This window comes from Nelumbo nucifera, chromosome 7 (assembly GCF_055504915.1).
Source record: "Nelumbo nucifera cultivar China Antique chromosome 7, China Antique-T2T, whole genome shotgun sequence".
NCBI lineage: Eukaryota > Viridiplantae > Streptophyta > Magnoliopsida > Proteales > Nelumbonaceae > Nelumbo > Nelumbo nucifera.
This window is the reverse complement of record NC_142655.1, coordinates 19,534,627-19,549,674: the sequence shown is the minus strand read 5'-3', so window position 1 is coordinate 19,549,674 and position 15,048 is coordinate 19,534,627. Positions and strand designations below refer to the sequence as shown.

At 39.2% G+C, this 15,048-nt stretch overlaps 1 protein-coding gene across 3 annotated transcripts in view; it reads left to right on the top strand.

Moving 5' to 3' along the window:
* LOC104588281 (small ribosomal subunit protein bS16m/bS16c-like) overlaps positions 1-14,031 on the top strand; it is a 35,502-nt gene extending 21,471 nt beyond the window's left edge. For 2 of the 3 annotated variants that reach the window (XM_010246142.3, XM_010246141.3), the window contains 2 exons: positions 4,406-4,451; positions 13,259-14,031. In XM_010246142.3, the coding sequence (XP_010244444.1) occupies positions 4,406-4,451; positions 13,259-13,493 (281 nt within the window). In that variant the 3' untranslated portion in view covers positions 13,494-14,031. Of the gene's footprint in view, positions 1-2,901; positions 3,046-4,405; positions 4,452-13,258 lie in introns of those variants that run through there. The other variant, XM_088892091.1, reaches the window with a different exon arrangement.
* Positions 14,032-15,048: the final 1,017 nt, after the last annotated feature.

The following is a 15,048-nucleotide window of genomic DNA, read 5'->3' as shown; positions in this document are numbered from 1 at the left end:
TACACCCCTATGAGGTAGCTAGCCTTGGCTAACTCCCTCAACAGAATATACACTCATTTTACATCACTTCATCCCGGTACATTTATTCCAGACAGTCCCTTGTTTTTCCAAAACATCTTCCAAACTATTGACAGATCAAGATATCCATGTTTCATTTGCTCTCAGCTCCTCTAGCATCTTTTTTCAGAGCAATTCATCAAGCCACAATTCCTTCTTTTCTTTTTTTGGTTGTTTTTTTGCTCATCTTCCCAAAGGTTAAAGTCTTCTGTTTGGAGGTTGCATTACAAATTATCATAACTTTTATGAGATGCTTCAAAAGTGAAGTAAGCATTGGATTGCACCTTAAGTACAGAACTACTTTATCTCTCTCTTTGGGGTACTTACACACTACCATCAAAATGTAAGTGATCTCTTTTTGGTCCTGTTAGTGTTTCGTGGCAATAGAAAAACAAGAATTAATTTGGTACTGCACAAGAATACTGTGAGGTCTATGGGGTGAAAGAGATGTGTAGAGCAAGGAATCTTATTTACATCAGTTTATAGAACTCATCATCATTGTTCACTGGTTATTATCAAGTGGTGAGTTCAAAGGGATTTCCATGGACAAGAATTGTGACAGCAAAGAATTGTGACATGGAGGCCTCTGGAGCAAGGTTGGAAGAAATTCAGCTTTAATGCTTACAGTCTAGGCAACCCAGGAATGTTGGAAATTGGAATGCTTAGAGATGATATAGGAAATATTTTGCTTAGTTTCTTAGGAGTTGTAGGCAATGTTGATTCTTTGAGAAACGAACTTCTAGCTTTACTACAATTGCTGCCTAAGGTTAACAGTAAGGAATGGTTGGATAAACCCACAAGTGGAAGGGCACTGTCAAGTTGTGATTAAATGAAAGACACTAGGGAATAAACACCAAGGTTGCCAAGGTTTCTACTTTTTCTTCAATGAAATCAGAGAAATCACAGACACTATAAGATTCTGTTTTAGATGAGTTCCTAGAGAGCTTAATTGTATAGCCAATGGCTTGGCTAAAGCTGGGGCGGGAAGGGATTACTTGTATAGCAGGAATACTTTACCAATGTAAATTCTGGAGGGCTTCTTTTTTATGTGTTTTTGGTTTTTTGGTTTGTACATCCCCCCTCTTTGTTTTTAATGGAAGTTACCTTTTCTCAAAAAAAAAAGGTGCTAAGGTGTCTGATTAGAGAAGCAATGACCTTGGCCATAAATTTGAACTGCTTGTTCAAAGGGGTTCTAAGAGATTCAAATTCCCTAGAAGAATCATCAGCAAGATAGGAAGTTACAAGGGATAATATTATGGGTATATCTAGGGCTTGGGGATGAGCTGTAAAATCATTACTGTTTTCTGTCATCTAGGTTTTCTTTTTTTATCTTCCAGTTAACGGGGTTGAATAGCTATATGATATTTTCCTTGCACCCTGTTCCCCATGATCTAGGAATCATTCCTAGATGTAGTTGCATAAAAGAACTAAGGCTTGCAGCAACAAACAATCCAAATTCATTCATTAACCCCCAGCAGTTTGATGTTGACAACTATTTATATGCCAACATAATAGTGGGTAGGTTACTCTTATAGATTAAATGAACCAAAATACCCTTGTAATTAAGAATTGAAAAAATGACAAATATATGATTTAGACTAAGTGGGCTACAGCTGGGTGTTTCCTGAGCAAGTTTTGGATTTTCTACGACAGTGGCATGGCAAAGGACTAGGAAGCAGAGGTAAGCTGTACTGGAGTACGGTGACCCATGCAGTGTTGTGGGGTGTTTGGGAAGAAAGAAACAACAGGACCTTTGAAAGCAAAACCAGAAACATCGAAGATCTGATCTTTCATATTACTTTTTTATGCAACATTTGGGCTCTTAATTCTGAAGTTTTTAAAGGTATTTCTTTAAATGATCTTCAGAGAAATTTAGTAGATGTCCTCTATTCCTCTCCTGGGAGTGGTTTAACTCAAAGACTTTGTATTAGGGAGGAGGGACTGATAACTCTAAATTTGATGGGAGTGTTCAAGGATTCACAGGTCAAGCGGGAATTGGAAGAGTAATCCGTGGGAGAGGGGGAACATCTATTGGGCTTTTAGTGGTCCCATTGGGAGAGCTGACGCTACCAAGGCAGAGATCTTAGCTGCTCTCACAGGTCTTCGTTATGTCAAAATGTTAGGCCTATCCTCTCTAACCATTGAAGGTGATTCTGCTAATATGATAAAATGGCTAAGGGAGAAGAACAGAGGGCCTATGAGGCTTTCTCATCTACTGACTGAGGCTAGAGATATTTTGGATTCTCTGAGTGCAAAGCTGGTTTAGATTCCTAGAGAACTAAACTCCATAGCTGACAACCTAGCCAAATCTTGAGCTCATAGGGGGTTTATGTTTACTGATACATCTTTGCCTGTGTAACTCTGTGTCTGCCTCTGTAAGGCTTCTGTACATCTTCTCATGTTACCTGTTCTTTAAATAAAATTCTCAGTTAACTTTTCTCAAAAAAAAAAAAAAGATTTAGACTAACCTCTTACGTAAGAGATTCAAAACCAACGACAAAGAAAGCTCAAAGGTCACCTGGAGAATACTCCATCATAGTTAGGTTCATACAAAAGGGTAAAATCTACCTTTTAGACTAACCTCTTATAATTGCTTATGATCCCCACATTTATGGTAAAAATATTTCTTTGTACTTTATGCCAAAGTGAATAAATTATTTCCCTGTTCTATTGATTATCTTGAGTGATCAAATCATCACTCTTATTTTTTTAATCTCTGTTGTTGTAGACTTTTGGTATTTGAATAACCCAGATCTGAGTGATTCTAGAGCAGTTTGCTAATTTTTCATTACCTACCATCCAGCAGGAGTCAACATGCAAAATTTCTGTGTTGTATCCAGAATCATATTTCCTACCATCAGAGTAGTATAGGCTTCCAGATTCATGCCCTCCACCAGTGATTTAAAAGGCACACCTCGAGCGCCCAAATGAGGTGCATTTTAAGGTTTGCACCTCGTGTAGGCCCCAGAGCAGCCCCTTTGAAAAAAGGTACATGCCTATTGCTGCCTAGTGCACCTGGTGCGCCTTGTGCCTCAGCCCAAGTGTGCACTGTTTTGTTTTTTGATCAATAACAGAACACAATTTTATTAATGAACATTAAAAGGGTACAAGCCTATTGCTGCCTAGTGCACCTGGTGCGCCTTGTGCCTCAGCCCAAGTGTGCACTGTTTTGTTTTTTGATCAATAACAGAACACAATTTTATTAATGAACATTAAAAGGGTACAAGATGACACAATAAACAAGGGAAGAGGTAAACTCCCTTAACCTTCCCCAACGAAATTGTTTATTCAGGATTACAACAGTGCCCAAAACAAGCCATCTCTTTCCACCCTTGCTTAGCAAGTGTATCAGCAAAGGAATTAGTGCTTCTCTTCACCTACTGCAGTTTTATTTCCATACCCTGGGTTAGCGATTTAAACTTCTTTTTTTCATTAGCATAGTACCAAAACCCAGTTTCCTCCTTTTGCAGCCAGCTTATCACCAATTTTGAATCACCTTTAATAATTAACTTTCTAATGTTTAGCTCCTTTGCCTTTTGTACGTCCCCAGGCGTGCACCTTTGTTAAATTTTGTACTTTTCTGTTCTTTTTTAAGTACAGTGGCTGGGCCAGGGGCTCCGCTCCTCCCAGACCCTTGAGGCAAGCTCAAACAAGTCCATGTTAGGGTGTTAAATTCTTTCAAGACCCCTATAGCTACTGACTTAGACATAAGACATAAAGCAGAAAACACTTATCTAAAGCCAAGTCCTTTAAAAGAGATTGGATTGATCACCTTTCTCTGCCCCATTGTATGACCTCTATTGTTGTGATTTGAAACACCCTAAAGGAAAGGAAGCTACTATTGGGTGGATTACTTCTTGGAGTCACTGAGATGACTGACTTTATCAAAGACTCAAAGTTAGGCATAAGAGCTGCTGTTGTTTTATCCTGTCAAATATTAGTTGCAGGTCAGCCTTCTTTGTTTCTTAGAGAAGAAAGGATACTGAGATATTTATTTGACTTGTCTCTTCATCTCAAACGATTCAATCGGGCTAGAGTTTTATTGAATATTTTAGGAAGGTTTTGACTTGAAAATGGATAGAGACTTAAAATTGGCTAATTCTCTTTTGTCTTTTTCTTTTTTTGGTAGGCAACAAAAAATTCATTAATTCATTAAAATAAACCGTATGTACAAGAAAAATACAAAATGTTGAGAGCATAAGAACTATCTCCCCCCTCTTCTGTTCAATCTATTTGTTAATCAAATTTGTACTTTTCTATTAACATTTACTAGCTTTCTGTTAAATGTTTAGTGATTTTATGATTGTAAGCAATTAATTTTTCATTTATTTCCTTCTCATTTTTATAGGACAAGATGGTGGTAAACGAATGGGTCTGAATTTTGATCGAGTGAAGTAAGTTACCATTCTTTTGCAGCCATCTATTCTTTGGGTGTAGATATGCTCCCTATTTTATTTTTGTTTTTTCATTGTTCTGATTGAGATAAGCTATGTTGATCAAGTTGTAGCAGTTCTTTCACAAACAGAAATCATGGAATTATCAAAAGAAAAATGGACAATAATAAGTAAAATGAACTTCTAATCAGAAGTTAAATCATAAAAGATGTTGAAAAACAATTGAATTGAAAAGAAGTTTTTTTTCTTCTTTTTTTGAAGAAAAGGTAAAGTATGATGTATTAACTTGAAGAAAAGGTCCACTGTACAAACGGTATCTGTACAAGTGAATCAAAAGAAGTTTCAAACAACTGTCAGAAGAAGATAATGAGAGAAGTGTAAATATGCAGTTCAAGAAGGTTATAATGTGTTAAGAGATCAACTGGAGGCAGAATTTTAGAAGTAGATGTATTAAGTAACGGGATGGGAACTTTAAATACTTACACAACCTAGCAAATTAAAGAAAAATAGAAAAAAATTATCTCTAAGCTAGTAATGGAGGATGAAGAGTTGACCACTCGAGATCTAGCACTTGTAGCCCCCCTCCCACACACACACACACACACATACTCACTTTTCAGTGGAAGGCCTATCCTGGTTTAGGATTCTAGATAATGTAACCAAGAGTTTAGAGCAATCCTTTGATGTGGAGAAAGAAAAAAGGTGCTTTTGGAATGGGCAAGGTACCCAGCCTAGATGGTTATATCTTATATGATAGGGTTTTATTAATCTCATTGGGAAGTCATAAAGACTTGATAGTTGATAGCTGTTTTTGAGAAAATTTTGTCAGGGACATAATCATTAAGGGTGTTAATATAGCTTTCATCACCCTGATCCCAAAGGAAAAAGGAGGTTCTTCACCCTAGATACTTCAGATCAATTAGTTTGGTAGGAAACTTATCGAAGGTTATACTTGAAGTGCTGGCCTATAGAATTAAAGATTTCATGGGTCATTCAATATTTCCTCAAGAAGGTGTTTTTGTTGACTGGTCTATTTTTTGATATGGTTATGAAGTGGTTTGGGTTTGGGGAAAACTGGAGGAAATGGATGGGGTGCCTTCACTCATCACACTTTCTCTTTGATGGATAACTTTAAAATTTTATTGAAATTGAATAAAAGAAATAGCATTTAAAATATGCCTACCACCCCCTTTCTTGCATCCTTTTTGCATTTAGTAGTCCCCAGAAAAACTGTTCCCTATGTACTTGTTTTGGCGAAAGTGTCAGCCAATCTGTAAGCTGATCTTTGCATCCATGTGAATGTGATATCCCCCCTCCTTTAATATCTACCAATACTGCCAGTGTTGTTGTCCTTGTTATCATAGCCAACCCACTGCTACTCTTGAATCACCCTCCACTTGCATGTTGCTGTAATTTAAGGTTCTTGCCAATCTCAACCTTGCAAGGCTGCACTTGTTTCAGCCTCAATGGAGTTTCCTAAGCCCATAGGACCAAAATACATTGCTTGGATGGTTCTACACTTATCCCTGATAACTCCTCCAATGCTTGAAGGGCCTAGATTATCCAAGCTACACCCATCCTGCTGCCACCTGCTGCCATGAAGATTTGAATAAACTCTCCATATCATCAGGAGGGATTTACCTGCAACCAAAGAGAGAAAAGCCAATCCTAAATACTAGTGACAAATGGACAGGAAATTAGCAAATGATAAGTAGTCTCTCCATTTGTCATGCAAAAAGAGTAAATATGTGGGGATAAGTACCAATAGCATCCCCTTTTTTTGAAGAACATCATAGGTATTTATTTTCATATGATAGACTTCCCATGTGAAAGCTCTAATCTTTGGTGTCACTGGCTAGCACCAAATCTCCTAAAACAGAAAAGACTGAGAAAAGGGCAAAGTTGGGAGGGCTTTAAAAAAAGAAGCAACAGAACATTCCCAAAGACCCAAGTGACAAAATTCTCCCATTAGGGGAGGAAGGATCAAGGGACTATCATTCAAGGAGTTGAATAATTCAAGGACCATTGGAGTTTCAAAATTCCTCGCACCTTTTCTAGTGCCAAGGTCCCAAGACAAAGCACCCATAGCATAGTTAGCAAAGAGAGACATTTATTCTTATAGGTGGTTAAAGAGTATAGAGAAGGAAAACAGTCCTTTAAAAGAAGGCGTTGGAGGACCATAGTGTTGGTCTATCATCTTCCCCACAAGTGCTGCTTTCATGTGAAGACCAAAAAGTTTCAGACGAACAGAATCCCTTGAGGGGAAGCTTTCGTTGGGTTCCAGTTGCCAATTCTAAAGAAGTGGATCAGGATAAAATGGGAGAATATAGGCCAAACCCAAGATATTCAAGGGTTAGGAGAGAGGATTTTGAAGGGGAAGATAACGGGTGGGTAAGCTGCGATTCTTTGGAGGATGACTTTGAAACAGGGTCGAAAGCAGAGAACCACAGTCTAGGGGAGAATGCAGATCATAAAGGGGAGTTGGAAGACACTTTCAGTACAACCATTCTCTTTTCTGAGGAAGCTGAAGATGTTACCTCTGTACTGAAACCCTCCACTGATTGTGGGATGTTAAAGGATGCCGAGCTCTCCTTGGATGCTAGTGGGGAAACCAAACCTTGGGTAGAAAAAAAACCAAGCCAGAAAATGGACAATGGGCAGGGGACCTGTGAGAAGATAGCGACTGATCACCAGTCTTCAAACATGGTTATTTCAGCTGGGGATGAACGACAGAGCCTTGGAAGTTCTCACAAGGGTGAATTAAGTCTAGGTTGTGCCCTGGAAAACCCTATTCTGTTGTGAAATCCAACTGGCTGTTGAATGTCCTCCTTTCTCAGATCCAGATATGTTTGTTTTTTTGGGTTTTGATACTAACTCTTGCTCTGCCCCTGTTGATTGTCTTCCAGATTCCAGACCTGCCTACTTGCCGATTGCCCATGGTTTGGAAATTGACAGAGTTGGTGGTTTAGGGGAGATTCAGGAGGTGAGAGGGAGGAGAGGGTGTGGAACTTAATAATCTGACTAGGGTGGAATTAGAGAAGGAGAAGGTGATTGAGAGTAAGGATAGTGGGTCTAAAGTAGTCGAAGAAGAGATGGTGGAGCAGGAGAGGATGGGTGAGAGGCCTGAAGAAGGCAGAAGAGGAAAGAATGAAAAGGGAGAAGGAAAAGAAGATTCTCTAGCTGAATTTGTAGAAAAGCTAGGTTGCAAGTTAAAAAATCCGAATGAGCTGAAAGTTTATTTGAGGAATAAAAAAGGGGAAAGGAAGATGAGAAAAAGGAAGTTAGAGGTTGAAATTGGATGTGGAGGGGGACAAAGAATTCAGTGAGAGGAAGGGTAGGGGAAGGAAAGGAGGATCTTAGGGAGGAAGGTTAGGGGTGGGGGTAGATTAAGTTGGAATAATGAAGATTGTGAGATGGAATGCGAGAGGCTTGGGGAATGTAAGAAAGAGAGCTTTAATAAAGGAGGTCCTAAGGAAAGAAAACCCAGACTTCTTTCTAATCCAGGAATCTAAACTCATGACCTTTGACAAGAATGGCCTTAGTTGGGTAATGAGCCCTTCTTGGGGTTCATCTGGAGGGTTACTCACTTTGTGGAAGGATGAAGTTGTGAAGGGAGTTGAAGAATTATATGGAGGATTCTCAGTTTCTGTCAAATTCAAGCAAGTGGAAGATGGGTACGAATGGGTCTTAACTAATGTTTATGGCCCTAATAGCTATGTACAAAGGAATGAATTATGGGAAGAACTAGGAGATATTAGAGGTTTGTGGGAACGACCTTGGTGTCTAGGAGGGGATTTCAATGTGATTAGGTTTAGTGAGGAGTGCAATAAGGTGCGAATTGTGCGACAAAGGAATACTACCAATATGAGGAAGTTTAATGAGTTTATTAATGCTTTTGAACTCAAGGAACTGGACCTCTTACATAACAGTTTCACTTGGTCTAATCTCCAAGCTGAACCAATTTGTTCCAAAATGGACAGATTCCTATTTACTACAGATAGGGAAGAACATTAGGGAGACCTGGTATCAAGGGCTTTACCTAGAGTTACTTCTAACCATTGGCCAATTCTGCTAAGTAAGTTTGAGACTGGAACCAGTGGACCCTCCCCTTTCAGATTTGAGAATATGTGGTTGCATCACCCGGGCTTTAAGGAGAAAGTGAAGGAGTGGTGGAATGAAAGCAATCCGAGGATAAATTGGGCAGGAATGGAATTTCATTGGAAGTTAAAAGAGCTGAAAGTCAAAATCAAGGAGTTCTTCACTTTGGGAGGTTAGAAGAAAGTAAGCAGCAATTGATTAACCAAATTGAGGAATTAAATGCAAAGGAAAATCTAGGTTGCTTTGGGGAAAGGGACAAAGAGTTGAGAAAAAATATGGAGGACACTTTTTAAGGAAGAAATTAGTTGGAAGCAAAAATCTAGACACAAATGGGTGAAGGAGGGAGACAGGAACACAAAATTTTTTCCGTGCCATAGCGAATGGCAGAAGGAAGAGGAACTTTATTTCTAAGTTGGTGGTTGATGGTACAACTCTAACCCAACAGAATGAGATTGCAGGGGCTTTATGGAACATTTCAAATCCATTTTCAGAAGGCCCCTAAATAACAGATTACAGATTGAAGGTTTAGATTGGCCTAGGCTCCCTGAAGAGTTGATTGAGTGGTTGGAAAGAATGCTCGAGTTGAGAGAAATAAGGGAAGCCATCTTTTCTATGGATAGAGCTAAAGCTCTAGGTCCTGATGGTTTCACAATGGCTTTTTATCAAGACTGTTAGGAGATAATTAAGGATGACATCCAAAGTGTGTTCTCAGAATTCTTTGAAAGAGGGGTGATTTATCCATGTATGAATTCTGCATTTATTGCCTTAATCCCAAAAAAGGAGGGAGTTTGTCACCCTAAAGAGTTCAGACCCATCAGTTTGGTTAATAGCCTCTATAAGATCATTGCTAAGGTTTTATTCAAAGAATTAGAGAGGTGCTTCCCACAATCATTCCCCTAATCAAGGTGCCTTTGTGAAGAATAGACAAATTGTGGTTTAAATCTTAATAGCAAATGAGAGTGTGGAAGGTCTAAAAAGAAGAGGGAAGGGATGGTGTGCAAATTGGATCTAGAAAAGGCTTATGATTTGGTTGATTGGTCTCTCTTGTTGGAAGTCCTAGAGTCCTTTGGTTTTGGGCAGAGGTGGTGTAATTGGATAAAAGGGTGTATCAGGACTTGCCACTACTCCATATTGGTGAAAGGCCGGGTGGTAGACCACTTCCCATCTTCTAGAGGTATCAGGTAAGGGGATCCCTTTCCCCCTTCCTTTTTACCCTGATTGCTAAAGTTTTAGGGAGGCTTATTGAGAAGGCAGATTCTAGAAGCTTGGTTAGTGGTTGGAGAATTGGGAGGGACAGGGTTCCGGTCACTCACTTACAATTTGCAGATGACACAATTTTGTTTTGTGGTGGAGAGGAGATTAGGTGGATTAGGAATTTAAAAAAGGTGATTAATGTGTTTGAACAAGTGACTAACCTCAAAGTCAACTTTGATAAGAATTGTATGGTCGACATTAACATGAGTGTTGGAGAGGTGGAAGTTAGGGCTCAAATTTTGGGTTATGAGATTGCTCAGTGGCCATTGAAATATCCAGGGCTTCCACGAGGGGATAATCCTAGCAAAAGGAGTTTTTGGAATCCGGTGATTGATATATTCACAAAAAGGTTAGCCTCTTGGAAGAAAAGCTACCTCTCTTTGGGTGGTAGGATAACTTTGATTAAGTCAACCTTGGCTAACCTTCCTGTTTACTTTCTGTGTGTGTTTAAAATTCCTAAGGGAGTGTGTAGGGTTTTGGAAAACTAATGAGGGATTTCTTGTGGGAACCAAGGGAGGAGAAAAGGGACCATAAAGTTAGGTGGGATTTGGTTACAAGAGCTAAAAGTGATGGTGGACTTGGTTTGGGAAACTTATAGAAAAAGAATGAAGCTCTTCTAGGGAAATGGTTATGAAGACTGACAAAGGAGGATAAGCTGTGGGCTCAAGTAAACGTAAGTGCTCATGGGCAAGAGGCAGATGGCTGGTATACGGGAGTCTCATCTAGGGATACAAGAGCTTCTCCTTGGAAGTCCATCCATGCGATCCATCCTTACTTCCTCTCATCAGGTATGACCTTTGCTCTGGTAATACTGTGAAATTTTGGGAACATATTTAGGTAGGAGACACTCCTTTGAAAGAGCAGTTCCCTTCCTTGTTTTCCCTCTCAAGTTTTAAAAATGATCTAGTAGCCACCTTCCTAACCTCCTCTAACTCTGCTCTCGTTTGGAAGCTGGGATTTAGAAGGGACCTTATAGATTCTGAATCGGACTCCATTGTAAATTTGCTTAAGATCCTAGATGAGGTAGTTATTGACCCCTCTAGATTGGATAGTAGGATTTGGGTTCCCTCTCCCTCGAGTATCTTCTCTTGTTCTTCTTTTTTCAAAGAATTAACCCAATCCCCTCTGGCCCTTGGTTATCCTTTCCCAGTCTTCGAAGTTTAGGGTAGACCAATTCCTCCCAAAGTAGGTGCTTTCTGTTGGAAAGCTATCTTAGAAAAGTGTAACACTTGTGACTTTCTTCAAAAGAAAAGGTCTAATTGGAGTTTATCCCCGCACCATTGCATCCTATGTAAGGAGAATGGCGAGAGCTGCTATCACTTATCAGTTTCCTGTCCTTTCGTATAAGAAATCTGGTGTTGGTTTTTCTCTTCTTTTGGATGCAGGTGGCCCTCCCCTCCAAATGTGCAAAGCTTGTTTAACTCTACTTCAGTGAGGGGTTTAAAAAGAGAGGTAAAATTTTGTGGAGATATGTAAGAACATCTGTATGCTGGACGGTGTGGGAGGAAAGAAATCAAAGAACTTTCCAGGAAAAAGAAAGAAACAAGAAATCCATCATTGAATTAATCTCTGTGAGGGTGGTACATTGGGTCAAGACTATGAAGCTCTTTGAAGGTTACTCAGCAGGAGATATCATTAGAAATTGGAAAGTGACTTGGTCTGCTCCCTTGAATACTTCCCCTATTCCAGCTTGGACTCCTCCAACTATGGGGTTCATTAAATTGAACTTTGATGGCAGCAGTGAAGGAAACCCAGGCCCTTCAGGTATAGGTGGAGTGTTCAGGGATGAAGAAGGTCGAATTATTGGCATGTTTTCAGGACCTATAAGTTGGGGGGATTCTCTGAGAGCTGAAACTTTGGCAGTTTTGGAAGGCATTAAAAGAGCCCAGCAGCTGAATATTAAAAAACTGCTGGTGGAAGGCGACTCTAGGCTGGTTGGCTGTTGGCTGCAGAAGGAAGACTTCAGTCTATGGAAGTTCTTAAATGAGAAAAAGAAAATTAACCAGCTAACTCAGAACATGGAAATTCAGGTTCAGTGGTCCAAGAGGAGTGCTAATTCTATGGAAGATTCTTTGGCTAAACAAGGGGTGGGAAGAGCTAATCTCTTTTGGGCATTGTTGTAGTCTGTTTTATACTTTTAGGGAGGGTTAAGTGATTTTACCCCTCCCTGTTGTAACTTTCTCTTTTCTATTCCTCTTAATAAAAGTTTCTATTATTGATAAAAAAGGAACCTTTCCTAACCAAATAACTTCCCTAAAATGTGTCTTGCCACCAAAGCAAATATCAAAACGAGTGAGTTGTAGAAACTGAGTATAACATGAATTGCTTTCCATGGGGAGGTGAGAGTGACATGAATTGCCAGACCTGCATCCTAGCTGTTAGCTGTAAATCATGAATACTTGTAATCACCTTATGCCATAATTTGTATGTGTCGACTGGAAATTTCCATAGGGCTCAGTTTGAAAGGAGTACAAATACAAATATGTAGAGTGCAAAACCTTGTATTTTGTAAGTATTTGCACTATACATATTTGTATTTGTACTCTTTCCAAACTCAACCTAGATGTTTTCCCAACAAGGCCTTATTCTTCAACCCCAACTTACCTAGTCCTAAACCTCCATATTCTTTCTCCTAGAAATTATTTCCCATTATATTATTGACTCATCACACTTTACAATCCTAGTAAATGGGAATTAATAGAATGCTATCAGCTAAGAGCTAACTTAGACAGGGGGGTCCACTATCTCTCTTTCTTTTCTCTCATTGCTTCAAGGCTTGAAGATATGTTGTATGGTTTTGTATATGAAAAGCTCCTTGTCTTTTAGGCATATTTTATGGGACATTGCTAACTTCCAATGTGAATATCAATCTTTCTCAGATACCCAAAGTTTCCTGTTTTCAGTTGCAAATGGATGTTTTTTTCAGACAACAAAATAAACAACTCTGGCCACACCCTAGTTTTGTGCCACCTGTTCTCAACACATGGAATTTTTTAAAAAGCAATGCACATAAGTGCATGTTTCTCATTGTCGAGGATAGGGCGGTGATGTGCCTAATGTTTAGTTACTAGCAGATCTGTACTCGTCTGAAAAGGTTTTATGCCACTGGCTTCCTTGCAGGCAAGTATAGGAGCAAGGGCCTTGGGAGAGATCATTTCTTTAGGGCTACAAGATTAAACAGAGATTCCTAAATGCCCTGGATACATTTTTGTTGGTAGTTCCATTCTAGATGGTTCTCGTTTATGTTCTGTTATTCATATTTCAGAATGTTGTATCCTTTTCTAAGATGGTGGTTGGTTTCTTCTAAACTTTCCAAGTTATTGTAATGTATTCTTGTTAGTAGATGTTGAGTCCTAATTATATTCTTTTCTTGAAATGAATAACATGGATTATACTTGTATTTGATTTCATCGTTTACTTGTTCTGCCCTTGATATATTTTTCTTTCTTCCCCAGGTATTGGTTATCTGTAGGTGCCCAACCTTCAGAACCTGTTCAACGTATTCTCTTTAGGGCAGGGCTTCTACCACCACCACCAATGCTTGCAATGGGCCACAAAGGTGGACCCCGTGATACCCGTCCAGTTGATCCTTTAAGTGGACGCTTTGTGACCCCTGCAAAGCCTGCTGATGGTGATCAGGTCAAAGAAGTAGACAGTGAAGGGAGCGATGTAGAAGATGACAAGTCTTGACTCATGATGGACCCGGCTATTCTTGGATCTATGTTGTCTCGGGGGGTGGGTGGGAGGGTTGTTTCAGCTTCTTTATTTCCTAATCTCACACTAAGGATGGGCTTAATTTTGCAACCTTGTGAGAACTACTATAAGCCAAAGCACATCTTAGTTCTATAAAAGATGATATTTTGAAGGATTTTTTTTTTCTGCCTGCTAGTAAGAGTTTGGCGGCTTGGTAGAGAATTTGATACTTCCAATCCAGGGGGATTATGGTAGTTCAGCTTTTTAGATCTTGATTCTAAAATCGTCCTTATCTATGCAGAAGAGACTTCAGGTTTCCTATTCCTTACACGATCCATTCTTTTCCTTTTGATAAGAAGGAATATCTTTCATTATCTATGTTGCCACACTGTGAAGTTATTATACATAATGCATCATCGTAGGGCAGTTAATGACCTGCCAACATCCAACGATCTTACCTCCCATTGCTTTTGTATCAGACGGTTTACATGTATTTGTATTGTTATTTTGCTATATTCGACCTTATTAAACTGCAGATGCTATGGATTCAATGCTTTGGAATCATGGGGTAGGACATATGGTTGCGGGTTTAAGATTCAGTATGGAGATTGGGTCGGTCGAGACTTGTGCAATAGGAATTGGGGTATACGTGCAACCCCTGATCATTATAAAATAAAGGGTTTTTTATAGTTCAGTCCACCCTTAGGGGAGCTAGGATTTCTAGGCGTGGATTGAATCCTGCCCGTGGATTGATGCTAAATTCACGGGCATGATGTGGTTTATAGGGGGGGGGGAGCTACTAGTAGACTAGGAGGGTGCTGTAATTCAGATTTCTGAGGTGGATTACAGTTCACTTATCCCTAAAATCAAAAGAAAAAAAAATCTATTGGCCTTATCGAAACATACTTATACCTATTAGACCTTGGTTATTGCATGCAATGGATTCAGTCACCATTTCCCACTTTTAATTTGGCTTTGTTATCAGAATTAGCATAGCTGTTTTACACAACTAAACTTGAAAAGGCATATAATTACGGGGCTTTTCTGATTGGAATATTTGAAGTCTACTTTGCAGTTTGCACCCAATGTTTAAAGGATTAATAAGTATCAGTCCATGTAAGCCATGCTTGCCGTTATATATGTAGGCTTATGGAATGACCAAAATTTCATTCCATTCCACATATATCTATGGTATCAGTTTATAGTATTGGTATGCATCAGCTGATTCAGACCTGATTTGTAAGGTTCAAACGTAGAGTGTTGAAAAAGCAAATTTAAGAGACGTATTAGGATATGCTTTAGATATGGTTGGAAAAAATAGGATACACATGTATACCCTAGGGAAACTCCAATAAATCTCAAAAGAATACATCAATAACACTTGGTCCAAAGTCTTTAGATGATTACAAATGGAGTATATACAAGATTCAAAATAAACACAATGTGTGCAATACAGCTTGTATTTTATCAGTATCCAAAGGCATGGGCACATGGAATAGTGGAACATCACATACTGTTTATGGACCTATTGTAGTGGTCATACCACTTCTAA